At 40.5% G+C, this 26084-nt stretch overlaps 1 protein-coding gene across 1 annotated transcript in view; it reads right to left on the bottom strand.

Moving 5' to 3' along the window:
* The window catches only part of ATRNL1 (attractin like 1), a 998829-nt gene that overhangs the window by 586616 nt on the left and 386129 nt on the right, over nucleotides 1-26084 (bottom strand). Inside the window, exon 20 of the mRNA XM_026651053.2 lies at nucleotides 16953-17046. Within this exon, the coding sequence (XP_026506838.1) occupies nucleotides 16953-17046 (94 nt within the window). The remainder of the gene's footprint in view (nucleotides 1-16952; nucleotides 17047-26084) is intronic.

Below are 26084 nucleotides of genomic sequence, written 5' to 3'. Positions count from 1 at the left end.
TGTTTGTCAAAAATAAACCACTTCTTTCCAAACAAGTCCAGGCACTTAGGTTCCTTCTCTTTAGGTGTAATTCTGCATCCCTGCTGCCTAGATCTTTTGTGTGCAGCTGTCACAACCAGTGACCCAGGACCTGGATGAGCGTACAGACATTGAAAGTCTGACAAGGGCACCTGATAACATTTATCAGCCTTTTGGACATAGGTGGAATTGTCTGCCATAGATGTTGTACAGACTGCAGCAAGCTGACTTTGCTCCATTAAGAGAATCATTCTACAACGCAATACACTTGTAAAGTGAGTAATATTCTGAGCTGTCAATCTTAACAATAATCACCCCCCTGAAAAATGCATTGCTCCCATTTTGCTGAGCCTACTGATTTAGGAATGCTTTAAATTTCTGTACTGTGCTGAAAATTCTTTCCCCCCAGGTTTATAAAACATTAATTTGTATTTTGTTTTGTTTTGTTTTAAATCAATAGGAAAATCTGAAAAGTAGAAGGCACATTACACCAGGAGGAAACTGAAATAAAAAAAATTACAGTAACTCCTCACTTAAAGTTGTCCCAGTTAATGTTGTTTCGTTACTGATCAATTAGAGAACATGCTCGTTTAAATTTATGCAATGCTCCCTTATAACATCGTTTGGCAGCCACCTGCTTTGTCCATTGCTTGAAGCCCATTGGAGCTAGCTGGTGGGGGCTTGGAACCAGGGTGGACCAGCAGCCCCTCATCAGCTCCCCTAATTTCCCTGTGCAGCAGCCGCCCAGCAGGCTATCAATTGCCGGCAGTTCAGCTGTCCCTCCCCCCACTGCCATGTGCTGCTCCTGCCCTCTGTCTTGGAGCTGCTCCCGGGAGCCTCCTGCTTGCTGTGCAGGGGCGGGGTAAGAGGGGTGCTAATGTCAGGGTGTCCCCATGCCCCGCTCCTGCCCCCTGGTCTTTTACCCCATCTCCACAGAGCGGGGGAGGGGTGACACGACAGAGTTCAGGATGGAGGGAGCTTGCTGGCAGCAGCTGTTGTCTCAACTTGCTGATCTACTTAAAAGGGTAGTGTACTTAGAGTGGGGTCAGCGTACTTAAAGGGGCAATGTGTGTCTCTATCTCTCTCTCTCACACACTGTGTGTTTCTCTGTCTCTCTCTGCTATGCTGTCTCCCCCTCCTTCAATTTGTGCTGCCTTGTATGTGAGACTACATTAACAACAATGTGTTGACTCTTGAGGGCTCAGCCGAGTGCTAGTTCATCATTTAGCAGTAAGGCATTCTCTGGGAAATATCCCACCCTCTTCCATCCTCTGACTTCACCACCTCAACCAAGCTTCACAATCATCATTGCTGTGTACAGTATTAAATTGTTTGTTTAAAACTTATACTCTGTGTGTGTGTGTGTGTGTGCGCGCGCGCGTGTGTATATATAGTCTTTTGTCTGGCGAAAAAAATTTCCCTGGAACCTAACCCCCCCATTTACATTAATTCTTATGGGGAAATTGGATTCACTTAACATCATTTCGCTTAAAGTAGCATTTTTCAGGAACATAACTACAACATTAAGCAAGGAGTTACTGTACATCTGCCATTTTTGAGCTAACTTTTGGCAGTGGACATTTTGCTAAAATAGGTGATGTCACTTGTAGCACTGAGTGAAGGAGTCCTGTCGAAGTGGTTGTATATCAATTGTTATGCTGTTTAATGTTGGTTAAACATGTATCAAAAACATTTATTGTATAGTATTTTAACAAAATACTTCATTAGTATTTTTTGGGATTCTTTCGAGGATTGCAAAGTAGCACTAAAGCAAGATGGAACTGAATTCAGGCTCTCATAGCAGGCTACCTCACTGACAGTGTCAAACACACGATCTCATGTTTAACAAGATGGCTTCTACTTGTGGGCAGTTTATAGTCTATAGTAATTTTTAAAATGCAGTGTGTTCAGATAGCAGTCAGAATTCATTCCTACTTAGATATATTTCTTATATTTCAAATCATCTAAGATGAACAAACTGGATCCAGTTCCCCAAAGAGTCAGTTCCTAGTCACAAGGAGGATATAACTGAAGTTAAACAGGTTTGCCACAACTCTGAATTATTTTGCTTCTGTGACATGTTTACAGATTGGTTTTCCATCAGTATTTTAACTACATATTTAAAACATCAGTTATAAAACAACAATTCTTGATATACCTCAGGCATTCTTTCAACTTCCCTGCATTTAAGTACTGGCACACAAAATTATTGTCTAAATATTTTCATTTGCTCCCTTACCACCATTTTTTCCCCTTTATGAGAACACTGCTTTCTCGAAATAGCAGAAGACATTTTAAACTCCAGTTCACTTTCACTAAAGAATGGATCTTGTGTTTTCCACATAAAATGTAAATTTTAGGATTTGAAACACCTTTTACACTGCTTAAGAAAAGTAGTGTTACTTTACATTTACAAAGTGCCTTTCATGCCAAAGAATCTCAAAAGGCTTTGTGAACTTTACAAATTATATTCTCTATGCAGTACAAAGAAGAAAGGAGGGGAAGTCTACAGAAAGACAGAATAATACAATGGTTGGAGCAGGGGTGAGCAAACATTTTGGGCCGAGGGCCACATCTGGGTGGGGAAATTGTATGCAGGGCCGGGGCAGGGGACTGGGGTGCAGGAGGGAGTGTGGGGTGTGGGAGGGGGTGCAGTGTGCAGGAAGGGGCTCAGGGCAAGGGATTGAGGCAGAGGAGGGGTGCGGTGTGTATGAGAGGGCTCAGGGCAGGGGGTTGGGTTGCAGGAGAGGCTCAGGGCAGGGGGTTGGGGTGCAGGAGGGGTGCGGGAGTGTACGAGGGGGCTCAGGGCAGGGAGTTGGGGTACAGGAGGGGTGCAAGGTGCAGGCAGGAGGCTTAGGGCAGGGAGCTGGGGGGCAGGAGGGCTTCGGACTCCGGGGTGGCAGCGGCGTGCACCAGGGCCAGAGCAGGCTCCCTGCCTGCCCTGTCCCCGGCCCCGTGCCGCTCCAGGAAGTGCTGCAGACCCTGGGGGAGAGGGGGCGGAGGGCTCCGTCTGTGCTGCCCTTGCTGCACCTCCAGGTACCTCCCCCGATGCTCCCATTGGCTGCGGTTCCCTGTTTCTGGCCAATGGGAGCTGTGGGGGGGCGGTGCCTGGAGACAAGAGAAACACATGGAGCCCTCTGCTCCCCCCCCCGCCCGGGAGCCGCAGGGGCGTTGTGCCGGCCGCTTCTGGAGATCAGCGCGGGGCCTGCAGCACCACGGGGGGCAGTCCCACGGGCTGGATCCAAAGCCCTGAGGGGCCTGATCCGGCCCGCGGGCCATAGTTTGCCCACCCCTGGGTTAGAGGTACGTTAAACAGTATCATGTGTAGTGTTGCAGTCGTGTTGGTCCCAGGATTTGAGATAAGGTGGGTGAGATAATGTCTTTTATTAGATCAACTTCTGTTAGTGAGACACAATCTTTCAAGCTTACACAGAGCTCTTCTTTAGATCTGGAAAATGTCAGTTAAATAGGAGGTGGAACAGATTGCTTAGCATAAGTCGTTAACACACATTTCAAGGGATCATTCAAGGTGTGGCCCATTAACCTTTCAAGATCCATGGGTCCTACACATGCCTATCACAACATGTGTATCATTCAGTGCACTAAGTGCTCCAACAATAACTATGCGGGTGAAATGAGACAATCACTACGCTCTCGACTGAACTCACACAGAAAAAAAGGATAAAAGACAAAAACACAATATTACTCTGAAACCTGAAATTTTTCACAAAGTGATCACTCTGTATCTGATTTTCCATTCCTCATTCTCCAAGGAAACCTGCAAAATACCTTCAAAAGACAAGCCTGGGAGCTTAAACTCATAAATTTGCTAGACACTAAAAACCATGGACCGAATAGAGACACTGGATTTATGGCTTATTACAACAATCTAAATCTCCCCTCCTCCCCTCCCTGCAATGACTGTAGAGATGTTAACGGGCCACTTTGACTTGCATGGTCCCTTGAAATGTCTGTTAACTACTTATGGTAAGCAATCTGTTCCGCCTTGTATTTAGCTGTGACTCTGGGAATGCCTACACTGCAATTAAAAACCTATAGCTGGCCCCTGGCAGCTGACTCAAGCTTGCAGGGCTAGGGCTAAGGGGCTGTTTAACAGTGGTGTAGACATTTGAGATCAGGCTGGGACTTGGGCTCTAGGACACTGAAAGGTGTTTACACACACACACACACACACACACACACACACACACACTAAATACTTCTCCTGTCATACTGTTTAAATATGAATATATAGTACTATAGTAAATGAAACAATGAAGTCACACTATTGTGGCTCTTCTGGGTAATGCTGACTGCTAATTTGGCTTCTGAACCATTGAGGTCTAAGTATCACTCGTTTAGAAAATAAAGAACTTGGTTTTTTTAAGTGTTCCTCTCACTTCCATTGTTAGCTGGAAATCTCCATAGAACCATCATTAGCTAGCTTATAGAGCAAAATCGGGGGCCATCTCAGAGGACAGCGAGTTTTCGATTAACAAAGAAAGTCCCAGGACTGTGCTAAGAAGGGAGAGGGAGAGAATAGGAAGCAGTTGCCTTATGTCAAATCATCAACAACAGAACTCAATACCCTCAACAGCAAAGTAAGAAAAAAGGAAAGTCTTAAGAGGAAAAAAAACAAAAAGATACTGTTCTTTGGTATACAAAATATTACTCTATATTACATTTATTAACTTACATTCATTTCAGCATTACACCGATCACCATAGTAACTAGTATTAAATTGATTCTATCCTCTACCAGGAAACAAAAAAAGCTGCTTGACTAGAAGAAGCTGTTTTATTAAATTATGCATCTCTCAGATTCCTTTATTCTTCTCTTTCATAGAGCAACAGAGGGTCCTGTGGCACCTTTAAGACTAACAGAAGTATTGGGAGCATAAGCTTTCGTGGGTAAGAACCTCACTTCTTCAGATGCAAGTAATGGAAATCTCTAGAGGCAGGTATAAATCAGTGTGGAGATAACGAGGTTAGTTCAATCAGGGAGGGTGAGGTGCTCTGCTAGCAGTTGAGGTGTGAACACCAAGGGAGGAGAAACTGCTTCTGTAGTTGGATAGCCATTCACAGTCTTTGTTTAATCCTGATCTGATGGTGTCAAATTTGCAAATGAACTGGAGCTCAGCAGTTTCTCTTTGGAGTCTGGTCCTGAAGTTTTTTTGCTGTAAGATGGCTACCTTTACATCTGCTATTGTGTGGCCAGGGAGGTTGAAGTGTTCTCCTACAGGTTTTTGTATATTGCCATTCCTGATATCTGACTTGTGTCCATTTATCCTCTTGCGTAGTGACTGTCCAGTTTGGCCAATGTACATAGCAGAGGGGCATTGCTGGCATATGATGGCATATATAACATTGGTGGACGTGCAGGTGAATGAGCCGGTGATGTTGTAGCTGATCTGGTTAGGTCCTGTGATGGTGTTGCTGGTGTAGATATGTGGGCAGAGTTGGCATCGAGGTTTGTTGCATGGGTTGGTTCCTGAGTTAGAGTTGTTATGGTGCGGTGCGTGGTTGCTGGTGAGAATATGCTTAAGGTTGGCGAGTTGTCTGTGGGCGAGGACTGGCCTGCCTCCCAAGGTCTGTGAAAGTGAGGGATCATTGTCCAGGATGGGTTGTAGATCACTGATGATGCGTTGGAGAGGTTTAAGCTGAGGACTGTAGGTGATGGCCAGTGGAGTTCTGTTGGTTTCTTTTTGGGGCCTGTCTTGTAGCAGGAGGCTTCTGGGTACACGTCTGGCTCTGTTGATTTGTTTCTTTATTTCCTTGTGTGGGTATCGTAGTTTTGAGAATGCTTGGTGAAGATCTTGTAGGTGTTGGTCTCTGTCTGAGGGGTTGGAGCAGACGCGATTGTACCTCAGTGCTTGGCTGTAGACGATGGATCGCGTGGTGTGTCCGGGGTGGAAGCTGGAGGCACGAAGGTAGGCATAGCGGTCGGTGGGTTTTCGGTATATGGTAGTGTTAACGTGGCCATTGCTTATTTGTACTGTGGTGTCTAGGAAGTGGACCTCCCGTGTAGATTGGTCCAGGCTGAGGTTGATGGTGGGGTGGAAGCTGTTGAAATCATGGTGGAATTCTTCCAGGGTCTCCTTCCCATGGGTCCACGTTATAATAAGCAATGGCCACCGACCGCTATGCCTACCTTCATGCCTCCAGCTTCCACCCCGGACACACCACATGATCCATCGTCTACAGCCATGCATTGAGGTACTTCCATACTGATTTATACCTGCCTCTGGAGATTTCCATTACTTGCATCTGAAGAAGTGAGGTTCTTACCCACGAAAGCTTATGCTCCCAATACTTCTGTTAGTCTTAAAGGTGCCACAGGACCCTCTGTTGCTTTTTACAGATTCAGACTAACACGGCTACTCCTCTGATACTCTTTCATAGAGGTTCCTATTAAGGTAAGGAGTGGTGTCCCTAGCCTCTGTTTGTCAGAGGGTGGAGAAGGATGGCAGGAGAGAGATCACTTGATCATTACCTGTTAGGTTCACTCCCTCCGGGGCACCTGGCATTGGCCACTATCGGTAGACAGGATACTGGGCTAGATGGAGACCTTTGGTCTGACCCAGTACGGCCGTTCTTATGTTGTTATTAAAGTGATATTGTTAGATGATTGCCATTTCTTGTTTCCACAACACACAACTCTGACAGGAGACACAGAAGGACAAATTTACTCAGGCATAAGTGGACAAAGCTATAGTAAAGTCAATGAAGTGGTGAATTTGGCCTAGAGTCTTAAGTAAAATTTTGTCCTGTCTTTACCTGTTATTTAGAGGGGTTAACCCACAAGTTTTTGCAGGATATTTTTTAATCTTTGAAGGGATCTTTGAGGTCTTATTACTATTTAAGATCAGGAACACAGCAGAATGCTATCAATAAATGTCTACTTAAGTTTATATACTGATTCCTGTATTATTTAAATAGTCTTCTTATAGCTGTTCTATATCGATCATTTGTATTTTGATATCTAAAGTCACTTCTCTACAAATACAACAACAATGCTTGTCTCCATGGAACTAATATGACAGCACACAAATGAATTGTGTTGATATTTAATGGCTTTTAAATGGTTAATAATGTATTTCTTTACATAAGAACTGTGTCCGTTCTGTTATATTCTCCCTTACTATAATTACATACCCAAAGCTACATTAAAGAAACATTGAAGTTGCAAAGTTTTGCATTCAAAAATGCAGATATGCCAGAATTAAGACTGCCTGTCTATCACCAGCCTTGTTCCATTTCCGCACCTCGGCTTTTTCTCCCCACTCCCTACCTCTAGGCCCAGTTCTTCACACCTCAGTATTTCTGTCAAATTGACTTCCTCCTTCTCCTGCTTTCCTAACTTGCCTGTGCTGCAGGAGCACTGAGAGCACGAGAGAGAGAGTCTTCCTGCTCCCAGTTCTTGTGTCCAGCAACACAGCAGCTTCTGACAGCTGACAGAAGCAATGGCAGGGAAAGTCTTGCTCACAGTCCCTTTAGCCTTGGGATGGAGCACACCCATAGAGTTGTAATCTTCAGCAGAATTAGCCACCAAACTCTACTAAGTCTCTACTGAGCGCATGTGAACTGAGATTTTCAGAGGCTCATAATTCAGCCAAAATGAGGCCGATTTTTGAGGGATGGCGAAAGGCACATCCCTGACACCACAGCGACCCCACTGCCAAATTTCAAGTTTTGGCTCCAAGCACGGAGGCACCAGAGCTACATGGAGGCAAATCAAACTATTGGCACAGTTAAACAACTAAAAACAAGGTCTTATAATGGAAAGTGTGGGGCAACATTAACTGTAGGCATCACTGCATGTGCTCTTGCAATGTCTTCTCTTAGCAACAGCAACATTATACTTCTGAAATATGCACACATTAGCCTGTAAAATGTTTTAAAATATTAGATATGGATCTGTTTTAAGTGCAACACAATAAGCCATATGTGACAGTGTACCCCATAAAGCTTTATGGGGGGGGTGCTTATACATGTATGTATGACATAACTGAAATATGTTTTGTGCTGCCTGTGTCATGTAACATATCTCCGTAAAGGTTATGGTCCTCTATATCTATTCATCCTATTTGTACATATATATCATTTTCTACTTGAGGTTAAGAATATGGGCTGTATACTTGCTTGGTTTCTAAGTAAGCTTTGTGAGGCATTTGGTCAGTTTCTTTAGGAAGGAATTCGCAAGGTTAAGTACCTGATCAGGAAGCACTTGGGGAACAATGCATCGTGGAATGCTCCAATCCACATAAGAAGTCTTCCTGGAGACATACAAGATACCATGTGGACAATGGCTTCGGCCTGTACAGACTGAGTCATGCAGGGACATGTGACTTGCCCAGGTGACTCCAAAACTCCATCTTGGAGCTGGACTTTGCATAGGAGGGAGGAGGGGGGTCTCCACCCACAAGAGAAAGTGTATTTAAACCTGTGGGAGACCCCTCCATTTTGTCTTCAGCTGGCTAAAGAAGGAGCCTCTCCACACCCCCCAGGATACTCGAAGGAAACTGGAACAAAGGACAGTAACTACAGGGGGTGTGAGTGATTGCTGGACCCAGGCTAAAAGGAGATTAGCCTGTAAAAGGGAGCATTCTGGAACTGGTGAATATCTGTATTTAGTTTGATTAGACATAGATTTGCGCATTTTATTTTGTTTTACTTGGTGACTTACTTTGTTCTGTCTGTTACTACTTGGAACCACTGAAATCCTACTTTCTGTATTTAATAAAATTACTTTTTATTCATTAACTCAGTGTATGTATTAATACCTGGGGGAGCAAACAACTGTGCATATCTATCAGTGTTATAGAGGGCGAACAATTTATGAGTTTACTCTGTATAAGCTTTATACAGGGTAAAACGGATTTATTTGGGTTTAGACCCCATTGGGAGTTGGGCATCTGAGTGCTAAAGACAAGCACACTTTTGTGAGCTGTTTTTGGGTAAACTTGCAGCTTTGGGGCAAGTGATTCAGACCCTGGGTCTGTGTTGGAGCAGACGGGAGTGTCTGGCTCAGCAAGACAGGGTGCTGGAGTCCTGAGCTGGCAGGGAAAACAGGAATAAAAGTAGTCTTGGTACATTAGGTGGCAGCTCCCAAGGGGGTTTCTGTGATCTAACCTGTCACACCATACTCAGTGATATTTTGGGGCAGAGGTTTGTTTCATGTGTACAGGAAGGATGATCCAGCAGAATTAGATCGTTAACTTGGGATCTGCAAGACCTGGGTTCAGTTCTCTCACAGATTTCCTATGTGACCATTGGCAAGCCACTTAGCCTCCATTCCACATCTGTAAATGGGGATATTATTGCTTCCCTACCCCACAAAGTAAAAATTGTGAGATGCTCAGATACTATGGTAATGGAAGACATATAAGTACTTCAGAGAGATTGTTTCCTTGTTTTGGTTTTGTAATGCTTAGATAAGCCATGCCAGCTCAGTGTGGCACGGTGTTCCCAGTTAGTGGTGGTTGGCCAACTAGAGACTGAAGAGCCTGCTACAGCCTTGGCGAAGAGCTGGGTCTTTTAGCTCAGGTTGCATAGGGTCATGTATTAACATCTCTCTCTCCTGACTTATTAATAGCACATTACATTATTGAAACAAAGGAAATTTTAAATAAATATTAATTTATTTTTCATCATTTATATTGTTTGTTTTATGTTTTTCAATCCAGTCACCTCGAACAATGAAAGCAAACCAGTCAGTTTATTTTGTAGCATAGTTTTCATGCATTAATAAAATGCTGCAGCGTTTAGGGGGCAGAAACTGCATGCTTAAAGCTTAAAGCCAAACCAAAAAATACATTTTTCACAATTTTAAAAACAAAATATCATTAAGACATTTTAATTCTATAAAATATATATTTTAAACAAAACGTAAGTGTTAGATCTATAATACCTGGCAGTACATATTTCATTTTAAAGCACCACTGTGCATTGCTGATTCAGTAAAACAATTCTGTGTTATTCAACTGTGATGGCCACCCCCTTGGCTGACACTTTTAGCTCTGAAAGTCCCAGGTTCAGTCTGCAAGGCATAAACTGCTATAGCTCAATCTAAAGAGCAAAGGTTCTGTAGCTGGGAGTTATAATAATGTATATCCTCTGAGGACTGGACCTGTAAAACACACTCACCAGTTGGTTAGATACATCCTCTTCTCAAAGAATGCTAGTCCCAAGAGCCAGAATGGCTCAAATCCTGGATAAGCCCCCACTTATCTGACAGCCACCCTCTTAGCCAATACACCCAGGACTCAACCAAGGAGCTTCTGCTAAAAGCATGAGATGCTACAGCTTGAACCTAAGTGCCAAGACTTTATAACTGGGAGCCATAACTCATATTCTTTGCAAATGGGCACAGAGGGAGACCTGTAACACACACTCCAGTGCAGCTGACAGCTTGCGACCCCCCAGGTAATAACCTCACGACCCCCAGTTTGAGAACCCCTGCTCTAGTGGGTTACACAACAATACAATCCTGAAAAAAACAGAAAATACTTTGAGTTTTATTTTTTTAAAGAAGGCCAAACTACATTAATTTTATTTTTAGACTAGAAAAATCAGTCTGCCAAAAAAGAAAAGGGTGGTTGTCCTAAAAGGACTAAGTACTTTTCTCTATAGATTGCTACAGTCTCTCATTTTAAATTAATTAGTTTTGTACAGGCACTCTGATTTCCTAAAACCCTTGTTCCTAGAGGATGGTGTTCACTGCACATCACATATACTTATGGATGGAAGAGGGGAATAACAGAGCCCTGAAGCTATGGCTTTCTAATCAGTAGGGCTCTTGAGAAAAAATATAAATATAACTGTTACACTAGAGTTAGAAATTTTCATGAAAATCCCCTTGCTGCTGAAACTTCACCATGGCCTACCCAACAAGTGGGGGGGGGGGGGGGGAATTATACCCAGAGCTAAAGATAGTAGTGTTCAGACTGTGTATGGTTCAAGGTCCACAGAATAATTGTGAAGAATATACATATAATTTACAACATTCTAAAATTATTTCAAATAATTCTTAGCTTCTAGTTAATAATTCTGTACTATATTCTGAATGTGTGTCATGTCTCTTTTATAACAATTTTTAAAAATCCAATTTGACTTTGACAGGAATAGAAACTTCATGCCATAGTATGTTTGTAACATAATTTACTCAGTTTATATTAACATTCAACATATGGGTTATTCCGTTTAGAAGTCACTACGAAGGTTGACAATATGAATATGACATTCTGACTTAAAGTTATACAAGTCAATCAAACTACAACTGTAACTAGAGTTCCTTTCCTATAATGTAGTTTTGAGACTATTGGGCAATAAGGGTTAGTGCACATGCCCCAGAGCACCATATGTTCATTCATGCAACACTCACCGCTAAACTATTAAAGTAGTGCATAGGGATTTCGCTGTGCAACCTCCATTAATGCCAATTGATGGACAAACTCTGTGCACTGCTTTGAACAATTTTGAGGTCAGCCTATTTGGGGGAGGGATAGCTCAGTGGTTTGAGCATTGGCCTGCTAAACCCAGGGTTGTGAATTCAATCCTTGAGGGGGCCACTTAGGGATCTGGGGCAAAATTGGTACTTGGTCCTGCTAGTGAAGGCAGGGGGCTGGACTCAATGACCTTTCAAGGTCCCTTCCAGTTCTAGGAGATAGGATATCTCCATTAATTTATTTTTATTTATATTAAATCTCTCTACTACTTTCTAAAAGCCAAAGCAGAGCAGTGAGTTAGTCTCGAAGGAGGGGGACTTGTGTTGTGATGCCCTTTCTCTATATGCACCTCTACCTCGATATAATGCTGTCCTCAGGAGCCAAAAAATCTTACCACGTTATAGGTGAAACTGCGTTACATCGAACTCGCTTTGATCCACTGGAGTGCGCAGCCCCGCCCCCGACGGAGCACTGCTTTACCGTGTTATATCCGAATTCATGTTATATTGGGTCGTGTTATATCGGAGTAGAGGTGTATAAATTATGGATAAATATGGGATCTAAAGTTGGAGGAAGAGAGAGGTTAGTCCCCAACAAATGCTGGTCTTTGAGAGTTGTCCTGTGCACTCACTCTTGCGGAAAAAAATATGTCTATTTGGAGGAAAGAAGGGGGTCACACATCCTCGAAGCACTGAATATTCAGTGTCTGAAGCTATATAAGGAAGTACAACTCCACAACCACCTCAGTATCTTCTGATTATATAGAAAATTTTGAGGTAGAGGGGAAGTGGGCAGGAAGTGCTAAGGCATGAAGGCAGTGAGTAACCTCTATTTCAAGGGCCTCTGACCATTTCCACTTGAGGGAGACAAGTGAATGTGGTACTGTCCAGGTGGATGGTAGACCAGGAGTTCTCACTGAAACATGGACAGTAGCACCCATACTCTCAAGCTGAGCATTGGAGCACAATGCCAAATCCAAAGAATAATGCCTGGTGAAATATATACTGAACACCAAGTGGTTGCACACAAATCTCTGCTGTGGGTACCTGCCTAAGATTTACTACAAAAATTGCAATGGCCCTGGTGGAATAGATTTTTAGTCCCCAGGGAACTGGTATCCTAGCTAGACTGTAGGAAAGCATAATGCATACTCTAATCTATTTAGGGTGTTTTTGCAATGGGCTTTCCCCCTGCATCTTTCCCCATAAACTACGAATAGCCTGCTCCTATTGCAAAAGGGTTTGGTCTTATGTACATAAAAGCATAGAGTCTTTTTATCATCAAGGGTACACAGACTTATTTCCCCAGGATAAACATGGGGTCTAGGGGGAAAAAAACAGGAAGGGATACATACTGACTGAGTCACAGGCTTTCCGCTTCAAGCCGAGATGAGGTTGAAGGACCACTTTTTGTCTTTACAAACAACAACGTAACAAGGGTTGGCCATAAAATCTTGCAGCTCTTCTAGCTGAAGCAATGGCTATTGAGAATGTAGTTTTGTACAACAGGTGTTTTACTGAGGAATCTTTTGGGGGGTTGAAAGAAGGTCCCATCATTTTAGTGACAACTATGTTCAAGTCCAAGGAAGAAGCATGCTGTCTTACAGAAGGGAATGGGGGAATTTAATAAAATATTAAGTCCTTTCAGAAATGTGGAGACTGTGGGATGTGAGAACACAATCATTCCCTGTAATGTCTGATGATAAGTTGACATGGCAGTGAAGGGATGTTGGAGACATCCCACCCTTTTGGGATGTTGGAGACAGGCCTTGGGATTTCAGATGCTGCAAATGGTCCAATATGTCCGGCATCTCTGCCACTGAATGAGAAAGATGTGAGAGTGAGGAACAGTGACAAACACCACTGAAACAGACAAGGAGACAGCCAGAAGAAGAACTGGAGTGTGGCCCTGAGAAAAAGACTAGAGGGAGGGCTTTTTGGACTGAGTGCTTAGTGAAAGAAGCTTGGAACTGTTCACAAAAGAAACTATTTCCTGTTTGATTCTTACTGTATTCAAGGAAACAGGACTTTGTACATTTTTTGTGAATGACTGCATCAAAGAAATACCTGGCTTCATCATCAATTTCTCCTCTAACTGAAACACCCTGAAGGATCCAGAAAATTGGCTAACCACTCAGGTCAAAATGGGGTAACAATATATTGAACACTGGATCTAAAATGGAACCTTGAGGCAATTCCACTCTTGACTTTTAGCTATGATGAAAACAGACCATGTATTCCTATTCTTTATTTTCTGTGTCTCAGTCTGAGCTTCTGCAGTAAGCCAAACAAAACCAGGAGTACCGTTGAAGCATTGTAGCTATCAGCACATTTTTTGCATGGGAACATGAGCAACAATACAGACACGTGATCCTCTGGCACCAGATTCTTTGATGCTTTTCTCTGCTCATAAGGCAAGACCTCAAAGATAGATTCAAGGCATTACATATGGAGTGTTTGTATCTTCCCATTAGTAGCTGGTAGATTGTGCCCATATATGCAGGGAGCCCAAAGAATATGCCTTGCAGCACAGAAAATCCAGTCTCCCGACCATTCTCTATCAGTGGAAGTGGAATGTGTTGTTTTCACATGTTCTCCTGTCCAAACCTACTGAAGCTGCCAGAGAATTCGGGATTGGATACTGCTCAAAGTAACTGTAACACTCAAAAGGAACAGGATTCATCTTTACCTGCCCTCCTGGGTACTGCTATGAGGATGATGGCGTGAGCCAGATGCCTTTGGCAAGAGATCTAATAAGTCTCTGGCTGATGGGAAGGGCTAACTAATATCAGCTATGAATATCACTGAATGATGATATGCTATACTATCTATACAATTAATACTAAACTTCAAAACAAAAACTATAACTATATAGAGCTAACAAAACCTACTAGAGTTAGGAAATCAATGGACACAGCACTGCTTTCTCAGATAGTGACGAGAGAACTCAGATGGCTGGGGGAGTGCATCCCAAAATGGACATGTATTTGAAGAAGGTTCCACAAGTTCACTGATAGAGAGTACTATCCCAACAATAGAAATGCACATAGGTCACTGAAGAAGAATGACAGCTTAGAATGAAGAAGTGGTATAGCAAATATCTTAATGTAGCACGTTAAGTACCTTGAGTCTTTGCATCAGGAAGGTGTAGATTCTATTAGCATATCTTTTTGATAATTACTAGGTCAGTAGTCATTAGGAACTCTAATATCATTGGTGATAAATACATGATATACAGGGTGAACCTCTCTAGTACAGCACGCTCTGGTCCAGCATGATTTTATTTTTTGTTTTTCATGCTTTATCTACTTATTTCCTTGTGCCAACACAATAAAATTGTGTAACAACACTAACACTTTGTTATGAAGAGAGCCAGTAAACCTTGGCTAGGCGGCGTTGCAAGCGTTGTTCCGTTTATTCGTCTCGGTGAGATAAAAATAAAAAGAGACCTACTCACTACAGTATTGACCTCTCGTGATTTGGCAAATTCTCTGGTTCAGCACCAATCAGGTCCCCAAGGTGCCAGACTAGAGAGGTTCAACCTGTATTAGATATCAGTTTGATACCTATTAGTCTATGTGATCTCATGCTCTGATTACTGTGACCCTTGTCCAATCTCACACAACTTCCTTCTTCTTTCTTCTCGCACCGAGGTTCTCTTAACCTAGGCGGTAAGTGCTTCAAGACAGAAACACTCGTCTGCTCCATATTTTACAGCTTCTAGCACAACTAGGCACCAATCTTGACTGTGGCCTATGGACTCTATACTATTAAATAATTATATTTAATAACACAATATGATTGAGGTGTCTGACTACAAGAAAAATAATTAACTACCTTTTCTTAAGTATACTCTACTTTTAGTATAAGGCTCCCTGTTTATCTATGCACACATTTATATTAATAACGCACTCACCGTTGGATCATTTCCTGGAGTAAAATTTTAGTATCACTGCAATCCATGTAAAGACTGGCTTCCAGTGAAATAAGCTGATCACAATTTCTTCCAGCTCAGATAGAGGAAGGTTTATGTTCACCTCCCCTGAGCAAATGTAAATCAAAAAGTCTTCACTGTGAAAATCTGCTGGATACTGATACAATAACTCCAATGACCAAGTGAAGGACTTTTAATTGGTTAAATGTTGTCACCAATTGTATCTAGCATGTTTCCCAGGTAAACTACATTCACAATATAATCCTGCAGAAAAACATGTTGTCCCATAACCTTTGATGTGTACTACTTGGAAGCCATAAGAACAACTAACTTCTGCAGACCAAATGGTTATGAACAGCAATGTCTATATATTATGGCAAGTGGCATGCTATAAATAGCTAAAATATACAGAGTAGATAGTTTAGAAAAAGTAAAATAAGGGATTTGTATCAAATGTACTAACCAGAAATTTTGGAAGTACAATAAATTCATTAATACCTTTTTTTTAAAATAGCATCACTTTATAACACCCATTGCACTCAGTTTCTAAAACTAGTGTTATAATAAAGCAATAAAGATAATGTGATAAACAGCACATTTTCTTCAGTTTTCACGAAAACAGAGGAAGACTATTATAATTCCATAACAGTTTCTATTTACCCTTTAGCATTTCTGTTTTCTGCAAGGAAAACAACTGCAAATTACCATTGGGACAAGATGCTAATTTCCTGAAAATTAAAACTGGGAGAAGAATGAATCTGGAATAAATCTGACCTGGTTAGAAATATGGCATCATTTATTTTTAATATTCCTTTCAAAAAAGCTCTATAACTCAAAATATTTTAAAACTAAGAAACACATGAATTGAAAGAGAGACTGGGTATGACCTTTTTGAGTAAAGGAGAATCTTAGTCATGCTGTAGAAAAAACTACTTAGCATAATTTGTATTTTATTTCAGCAAGCACGGTGGACCAGTCAGAGTTGCACTTCTTTAAATGTTAAAGACCTATTCAACAATGAGCTATCCAACTGATTTCCAGTATAAAAACTAGAATGCTAACTGCACTTTCCAAAGCTAAAGGCCTATGTACTCCTTTTGTTCAATATTTAATTACGTGGATGAAATGTCTGAAGAATTGTCCACCTTAAAATGTTTCTGAAACTCTAAAAATCTAATTACTATAGTTTCTGACCTAAAGATATGTGACAAATGTACCTAATATAGCTCCTAGCACCACAGATATTTTGGACTTTGAATCCAATTGCACATAAAACAGCATAAGGCTACTGATAATTCTCCAGCCATCTCCTTTTATAGGATACTATAAAAGCTATAGTGGCTGCATAATGTTATTAATATTTATGAAGTTATTCTTTAAAAAGAGAAACTAACTTTCCTTTTTCTAAGGAATGTAGATGTACAAGGTGACCAGATTAAGCAGAGAAATCATTTAGAGATCACTTCACAGCAAAAAAGGAAATGGAAAAATACAAAATTAATTATCCTTTAGGCATAAATTAAAATAAATTCAGGCTACAATCAATTGTACTCACAGTTGACACTGGTCTCCTTTGATTCCTTTAGTTGCACAAAAACATTTTCCTGTTTGCATGTGACAAATATTTGCATGTCCACTGCATGTGCAAGCTATAAAATCAAAGAGGAAAGAGATTTAAATGTCTATATTATACTTCATGACTAAACATACTTTTATGGATATTAATATTATATCCTAAATGCATTACAGAGGTGGTGTGGTTAAAGTATTAGTATTTCCGTCATGAACCCCTTTAATATCACTAATATGATCGTTTAATTTATATTCTGCAGTGTTGGGAACTCAATAGTCTGAATGTGCCTTTAGGGAGATTTTATCTAAAGATTACTGACATAAATAGTAAAGGTTGCAGAGACGTCAGTACAGTCTATCGTTTTAACGTGACTTTGTATACAGTATGGCAAATATATTACTAAATATTAACAAAAATAATCCTTACGTATACGAAGTATAATCCTGAACTATTGAAGACAATGGCAAAACTCCACTGACTTGAATGGGACCAGAATTTTGTCCAGTTTCTAATAAAAGACACATACACTGTATCCATACCAGTTAAAGTTGTAAATCAGTTACATTTGACAAAAATTTAGTAAATTTAAGGCTTTTAAGGCCCACTTGAACAGAGGCTAATTTGATACAATACCATTTCTATGGTCCAAAACAAGAACATTCTAGAGGCAAAACTACAAAGAGCTCTTCTGCCTTTAAATGCCCCTGCAGGTGAAGTAAGGTGATAACAGAGGATGTCATAATTTCATTAAGAGGTATGTGATAAGCCAATGTAAGGTCTCAATAGGATGTCAAAGAGCACAGCCTTAGGCAGACTGAATCCTACCTACCCACCCTTTCTGATTGTGATTAAAGATACTGAAATATCTGCAGATAATGGAATTGCCTCTTAGTAACCTAGTGCAGAGTGGTATAGTCCTATAGGTAATGCATTAGCGTGTACAAGACAAGACAACCATCTAGTGATATTCATAATATGCTTAAAACTCTCCTTGAACAAACCTCAATAATTCTGAACCTATCTAGAGATCAGAATCTGCTGTCACAGAAGTTTTAATTACAACCAAAATAAAAGATGTTATGCATCGTCTTCTTCTTCATGAGCATGGATATAATACTAAATGGTGACCTACATGTAATAAAAGTTTATTTGCCACTTTACAATCCTATTATAGAAGTGCTACTTTTCTTGTTGGCGAAGGGAGGGAGTATTAATGATCTTATTCTGTAGATAAGGAACAACATAGAGAACTCATTCCTGTGACAGTGCCCTATAACACCTACCCAGACACCATATGTCCCCCTTAAACCAACACATAAAAGAAAAGTATTAATGTATTAGACAACTGGATCTCAAACTATGACACATAAAATGTACTTTACATAATATACAATTCATACAACAGAAATGTCCATGTGTTTGAAGGATAGCACATCTGCTATTTCAAAGAAGCCTTTGCCAATGTTTACCCCATTCATCTCCAGTTAGCAGACCATCTGAAAGAAAGCAAGCGGAAGCAAAAAGAGCTGACTTCATGAAGCTTGGGGTAGGATGAGGTGAACTTGGCTGAAATAGCTGAGCTCCATTTGAAAAGTGAGTAAGAGGAGAGCCCAAAATGGCTTGACATTGGTGAAGGTGTGACCCTAGTAGATGAGCTTTAATAAAAATGGTGCAAGCAGGGATGGAAAGAGAATAACACAGTTCAGGAGAGGGAAGAGAAAATCTCAGTGTTCGGTACAAAGAACATAACCCAACGCTACAGTGATAAATACAGTTAAAATTAAAATGCCTTTGAAGAGTCAATTTACAATTTAAGGTCTGATCCTGCAAAACGTACACATATTTAACTGTAATCACTTTAGCAGAATTAAGCATGTACATAAATTTTGCAGGATCAGGGGATTAAAGACACACTGTCTGTGGCCAAATTTGACTTGAATGCTGTGACAATTTTGGGGATCAGTCTGTACAGCTTATAAATTCTATGAGAGATTATGATGTGGTTACTATGAAAATTGGTGTATAATGAGTATGGAGATATACCTATCTCATAGAACTGGAAGGGACCTTGAAAGATCAAGGAGTCCAGTCCCCTGCCTTCACCAAGTACTGTCCCTGACAGGGTTTTTCCCCCCCCTCCCGATCCCTAAATGGCCCCCTTAAGGATTGAACTCACAATCCTGGGTTTAGCAGGTCAATGCTGAAACCACTGAGCTATCCCTCCCATTTGTATATTGATCGTAATATGGCAGAGTTGTGTCATACCTCTACCCACTAGGTACAAGTGTGGACTGTTAGAACTCAATGATAGCTTATTCAGAGTTAAGCATCTTGCAGTGGGTGTGCTCAGAAGCAGCGGACCATTGTCTGGAGAGTGGAAAATCCCAAATGCAGAACAAAGATACCAAGGTGTTGATACTAGCCTTTAAAAAACCACAGAAGCTGGGTAGGTCAGGGGAGCACTCACATAGAGAGATACACAGAACATTTAGGCAGGAAAGGGGAAGGAACAGACAGCCAAAGTCAAAGAAAGTGAGCTGAGGAGAAAAGGCTCCATGTTTCAAAATCCAAGCTATGCACTACAATACAAGATCTCTGTATGGCCCTAGAGGGCTTTGACCCCAAGCCCAAAGATGCTCTGGAGTGGTGAGGAAACTGAAGCATGAAAATGCATGTAGAAATTATTATTTTTGTAAAAATCTGTGTACTTGTGGTGCTATTATAGAAAGAGCTGTAGAACCTGTGCAAAGTATATTTCCCTTACATGCATTATACCTACCACATGGCCACTGACAAGGTAAACCCAAAGCTCACACTTTCAGTGGAATTCTGGGAAAGGTTATGTTTAAACTACAGAGGAATCTGAGGAGTGAGCACTAGTTCTAGGTGCTGGGCAGGAGGCTATGTGGTCTAAGCTCTCAGGCAGGGGTGCCACAGCGAGTCTGAACCCTGAGAATGTGTCTAGGGACCCCAAGACTGAGACAGTCCTGGACTCTCTTCAGACTCCAGAGGCTTAAAATATTCTGAGATCCAGTGGTCAGATCATCCCACTGCAGTCTGATGAGTGGCCAAGAGAGGGCACTTGACTGAACCTATGACAGATGCCACACTCGAGGGCAACAGCACAATAATAAAGGCATTTAGTTTGGGGGAAAAGGATGCCTGGGAACAGGTTAAAACAGCAGAAATTCTCCCTCACAGGCTTTGTAATATTTCATTTTGGGGGAAGAGGAGGAGGAAACCCCTCTCTAAAATCAAAATAGGATGTTATTAATCTCCTGACCTTAGGGATAAGTATGAGAAGTGTAGTCAACACCACAATTCAGGCAGGAAGATGTCCTTATTAACAACTTCAAGTGCCAGGTTTTATAAATGTGAACAAATTAAATAAGATTTGACTGTTCATCTAATTTTTTATTTTAGTCACCAATGCAAATAGCAACTTGCCAACTGGAAAGTGCTCTCTTTCATACAAGTTAATGAAAGAACTGAGATGAAAATATCAGTGATCCTTCCTTTCTGAAATATCCTGCTAAATCATAGGCAATACATTTTTGCATGGAAATGAAAAGGTCTCCGTTACAATATGTAATAAATAAAGATACATATCTGGTTAGAAGCACTGGCTTTTTACACCATTACTAATATTATTTTACTCCTCTACATGATGCGTTATGTGGAAGTCTCAGCTCCAATGACTATGGTCATCTCAGCACAATTTACATAGCTCAAGAATATCATAGGGCATTCACATGCTTGTCAATAATTTGTCCAACCGTTAGTTAAATTAAGATGGCAATATAATTAATGATCATGAGACCATCTTTTAATCCATGTGACAAAGTGCTAGATGAATTAGAGAAGACACAATGGTTAAAGAAAACTGAAGCATGAAGAGAGAGCTCTCACAATGTGGACTGCTGTTCTCACAAACAAGGAAGAGGAGGGGAGCTGTTCCGGACACTTTTAGCAGAGAATGGGGAGCTGCACTTTCTAACTCGTCATTTCCCCCTTACTTTATCCCTTGGCACACAGTAAATAAATGGAATAAAATGCATAAGGAAGCAATGAGCAGCATTTCATCAATAAACGAAATCTGATTGTTTCAACTGTCACAAAATGTCACCTACACTGTAAAATCTGTGGTTGCAACTAACAGCAGAAATTTTTACAAAGTATGTGGTGATAAGAAAATATTTTTTTCTTCTTCAAAATAAGACATAACCACCATAGCTCCAACTGATACCTGCAATTCCCACTGAATGTTAAATTTTGCTATGATCTTGACTCGGCACAATAAAAGTTCACTGAAGATGTATTCCTCTGTAACAGGTTATAATGTTTCCCTGTATTCTCTCAAGTACCCCATTCTTTGTCAACAGAATGATTGTTTAAGTACTTTTAGCAGGAAAGGCCTCTTTTCAAATGTTAATTTTCACTATGTAAATCATTGCTATAATAGCAGCAAGAAACAAATGAATATGTATACAGTATATTCCTAGCAGCGTACTGTGCTTATTGTGCCTTATCAGTTAATAGTTCGTAACAGTGATGTTCCATTATAAGAGAGCACATAAGCTGCAGAGCAACTAATAGGCTGCATTCTGGTTAATGTTCAAAAACTGCCAATTTATGTACATACAACGAATCTGAAACCATCTAAAAGTTAATTTATGACACAAATACATGGAATTTCTCTAGCATCGAAGCTGCTCATTGCATATGAAAAAAATCAACAACAAAAGTCTTCACTAGTAGTACAATTTCTTTTAGTTAAGAAGATTTAATTTAGTGAGGTAAAAAACCAGACACTATGTTCTTTCCACTGATGCAATGTCTACAGTACCACTTATGTATGAATCTCTATAAACCAAATGGACTGGCTGAAACAGCTTCTCCCGCTGATTTAGCTGCTGCTGCTCGTTGGGAGTGGATTAATTAATCAACAGGAGAGCTTTATCCCATCGGCTTAGAATGGCTTCACTAGAGCCCTTACAGCGGCACAGCTGTAGCTATTACCTAAATGTTCTTCCTGTGCATTCACAGTCACATTTTCAAAATTAGCTATTCCATCTTGCAGCTGGTCAACTAGGGAATAACAACCTATTGCTAGTACGAGCTAATAGATTTGCTCCTTTAGTCTTAGTGGTAGAGTCTGTGCTGTGGTGGTGAAGGTTCCAGGTTAAAATCCTACTAACAATCTACATGGAGATTGTTAAAAAAGTGGCACGTGAAAAAGAGACTTAACTCCAGCAGATCTCAGACAACCAAGAGCAGTTTCCTCTAACTAGGCAAGCTAGTAACGTACTTGCTAAATACGTGCTACATCCCCCTCTAGTTGCTCTTCCTTTTATAGGTAGAGGTCTGTACCACGGTACTGAAGGTCAAAGATTCAAATTGTGTAGATGACCCACAAAAGAAGTAATTAAATTAGCAAATACCAGATATGCACATGCAAATTGCAATAACTATGCACAGTCCTCAACGTAAACTGCTGGATTGCATTTCTTTTGCAGTAGAGGAGGCTGGTAGCAGCCTGAAGATTTGGGGAAAAGTTTACAGGAATCTCTAAAACCCTCCCAAAACACAAAAGCCACTCTGTATGTAATGTTATGATCACTGAGGGAAGAGATTATGGTGAAATATTTCCTGGGCCTATCCCAGAATGCTAGGGCTAGCTCTGGCTACCCCATATACTGATTTTACAAGATAAGCAGGAATAAATACCCACTTTACTCAGTCTTAGTAATTCAACCAGTCCCCAGGTAATAACTTGAAATCTGTTGAAACAAAGTGCAGCATGTGCTAATCAATTTGACATTATGTTAAAAACCTCTTTAATGGACATATTTTGCATTAATATTTCTAAACTGAAGATATACTTAATCTCAGATTTGTGAGGGTATTTCTGCCAGTTATAGAAACCAAAATCATTTTAGAACAACTATGCAAATTTCTGCTAGAACTGTACATGTGTACATGGTGAATAACTAACGCCAAAACACATTAATGCCTTTTCTGATGCTACTGGAATATGCTTAAGTGTTAACATATAAATGCAGTGGCAGTAGTGCCATGTTATTATAGCACATTTAGGTAAAAACATATATTATACTTCATTATCTTTGTGCGTCTGTTTATTTTTTCCACTTGTCTGATTTTGACAAATGCAAAAGAAATAATAAGCTTATAATATAAACTATGTTTACTGTTTAATTTACTGAAACCTAAATCTTAAATGCTTGATTTCATAGTAAGTGATTACTAAGCAAGTCCAACAGTCACAGAATCTCAAATGGTAGCATTATTAATAATGACAGTGAGCCACTAAATATATGCCTGTCCTTAATTCTCAGCTTTTGTACTGGAAAAGACAAGAAGGGATAATTGAATACTTGCAGTTCTGCTTCTCTGATGATATCATTTTACTAGAAAATGATGTTTGAGTTTCACCTCCCTAGTGAGAGGCAGGATGGAATTCTCTAGCTCTTCTGGCCACTTGAGACATGATCCTATTCAGAGACCAAGTTCTCATGCCTGACTGGCTTCCCCTAGAATGCTAGATCTGATCCTTCCTGACAGGGGTTAGCTAGGGAGCTCCCCATTGGAACCACAACCATTTAGGCTAGTTCCATCTTCTACCACTTCCATGTACTTTAGCTTCTGCCTAGACTCTGTTTCTGCGCCCTTTGTTTGATGTGCCCTCCTCTAGTCCCCTTGTACCTCAGAATGGACTTTTGATAGCCATGGTCACGTGCATCCATGATTTGGTACACAATGGATATTTTACCTTGTCACTGCCCTCAGGTATCTTCAGTGTGTTTTAGTAGCCTCAATGCTATGCTGATTGCAATGTGTTCTCTGTCACAATTATGCTTTAGATAATGCTATTCCAGTTATTGATATGGATGAGGATGATTTAGGGGAGCAGAGGAGACAGTGATTATTAGTCTAACCTTAGCGGAGGAAACACACACAAACAGACCAAACAGAAAACCAAAAAAACAAATACCACACCTGTTCGGTAAAGACAACATGGGGAGGAAAAAGATGAAAACACTGTTCCTAATGGATTTGGATACGTAACAGAGAGCAAGAAAATAATCCTCCTGCAGCCTCACCACGGCAGCTGAGACACATACATACTTTAAATTAAATAAACTGATTCTGTGCAGAGACACACCACACTTTTGCCATAACACTTTTTTCTTGAAAGGCTGTTTGAAACCAAGCTGATTGCATTGGTGTTGATGAAAGTAACCTGTGTTTTCCAATGGAGACAATAAAGGATACAATTTTCTAAAGTACACAGAGTTGGTCTGACCCTACTCCCATTGAAGTCAATGGTAAAACTCCCACCGACTTCACTAAGAGCACAGGTAGACCAATGCTGAATGCTTTTGAAAACCCTATCTATATACTTAAAAAATGTAAGTTATTTAAAGGATGATTGGAGGATTAGGAATAAAAGCACCAATTAGTCGGGTACTGATGTGCCAAACTAACCAAAGCCTTCCCAGTTTGCTGATTTTCTTTTAAATGAATTTTGAAATCCGAAGTCAATATGATTTCTCATAGGCTGTCCTGTAATAGGTGGATCAGCCTTACTAAACCCAGAATTTTCATTACTGAAAACATACACGTAAGTCTAGAGGCAAGTAATGACCCCAGACTTTCTGAGGATTCCCATGCTTCCAGGATGGTAGTACCATCGAAGACTGGTACTGAGGGTGGTTCTAGACTCCCTATTGGATGACTGCACGTTGGACAATGGTGCTAGACTGCCATGAAAGAGCACACGTTGTACCTTCTAAAAGGGTATACCAGTTGCTGCTGCTATGTGTATTTCTCCAGTGCTCCCAGATACTTACACCTCAAGCACAATGACTTCAGGAGCTGCTGCTCATACTCAATCCTCCCTCATACCTTCCCTTACGTACAATGCAGGGAATAGCTAAAAAGCCCTAATTTTACCCTAACATTACAACATGACTAATGCATATTCACATTCTCGAAGTATTACTACTGTTACTAAATTTCATTCAAATAAAAATTACATATACACTCTTTTTCCTCTTACTCTGACCTGTGCTCAGACGAATCTTTATAAACCAAATGGATTGGCTGAAACAGCCAGCATTGTCTTCCAATACTAAAAATCCACACCCCCAACAACTCAGATTTTATATAACAGTGGTAAGTTAATTCTAGGGGAAGTGTTTCCAATGGGATAATCATATCCCTAGGATTTCATAGGGATTGATAGTATATCATGTCTCCCTTATACCTATGGGGTAAACATAAGTCTGCCATTTCCCATTTCATAAACCACACAGTGTTGATATTTTCTGACTGTAAGGCTTAAAATAAATGCCAGTTTTTAGGAGGGGATTTCAGATTCTTGCTTTTAAGCAAAATAATGTAGTATTAGCCTGATGTCTCCCAGCTCATGTTTGCAATCCACGAAACAAGGGAAATCTTGATGCCAATGCCTGGATTTCTCAAAGTGTCAATCTATTAAAATTAATTTGACTATTTTCTGTCAAACTCTAGTATACAGATTTTAAATATACAAATTCAAATAAAACTATAATTGTTAAGATACTGTAGCATAAAATTCTGTCTGAATTTATTTCATATTACAAAATCCTGCCCAAACATGTGCACGGTCTCACTCCTTAGTCCTTACCTTCCTTAGAATCATTAAATCTGTCATTTCGTGGTCATTTTCACCCAAATTTCATCTTGTTGCTAAAAAGATTAGGCTCTCAAGTACTTTTCCCTTTATCTCCAGGCTGAAAGAGCATCACCAGAAATACCAATGACCGTGAACTTGATGCAGCAATACAGTATCATAGTAAAAGTCTGGTTTGTCTATAGGAACACGTAAGCACTTTGGGTGGGATAGAGTCCTGATCGTGTCTGACAAGGGGAAAGGGAATGGAGCAACTGAAAGTTATTTTTTGATTAACAAAACAAACTTTTAGCAGTTTTATAAGACACTGTGTTCGGATTGGAGAAAATCTCTGTAAAATGTAGGGTCCTTCTGGCTTCATTCAACTGAAGGGAGTGAGAAGTTGAGGTAGCCATTTTTGTTCATGGAAAATTCTAAAT

The sequence above is a fragment of the Terrapene carolina genome, unplaced genomic scaffold, assembly GCF_002925995.2.
Source record: "Terrapene carolina triunguis isolate 2854851 unplaced genomic scaffold, T_m_triunguis-2.0 Scaffold95, whole genome shotgun sequence".
NCBI lineage: Eukaryota > Metazoa > Chordata > Testudines > Emydidae > Terrapene > Terrapene triunguis.
This window is presented reverse-complemented; position numbering and strand designations above follow the sequence as displayed.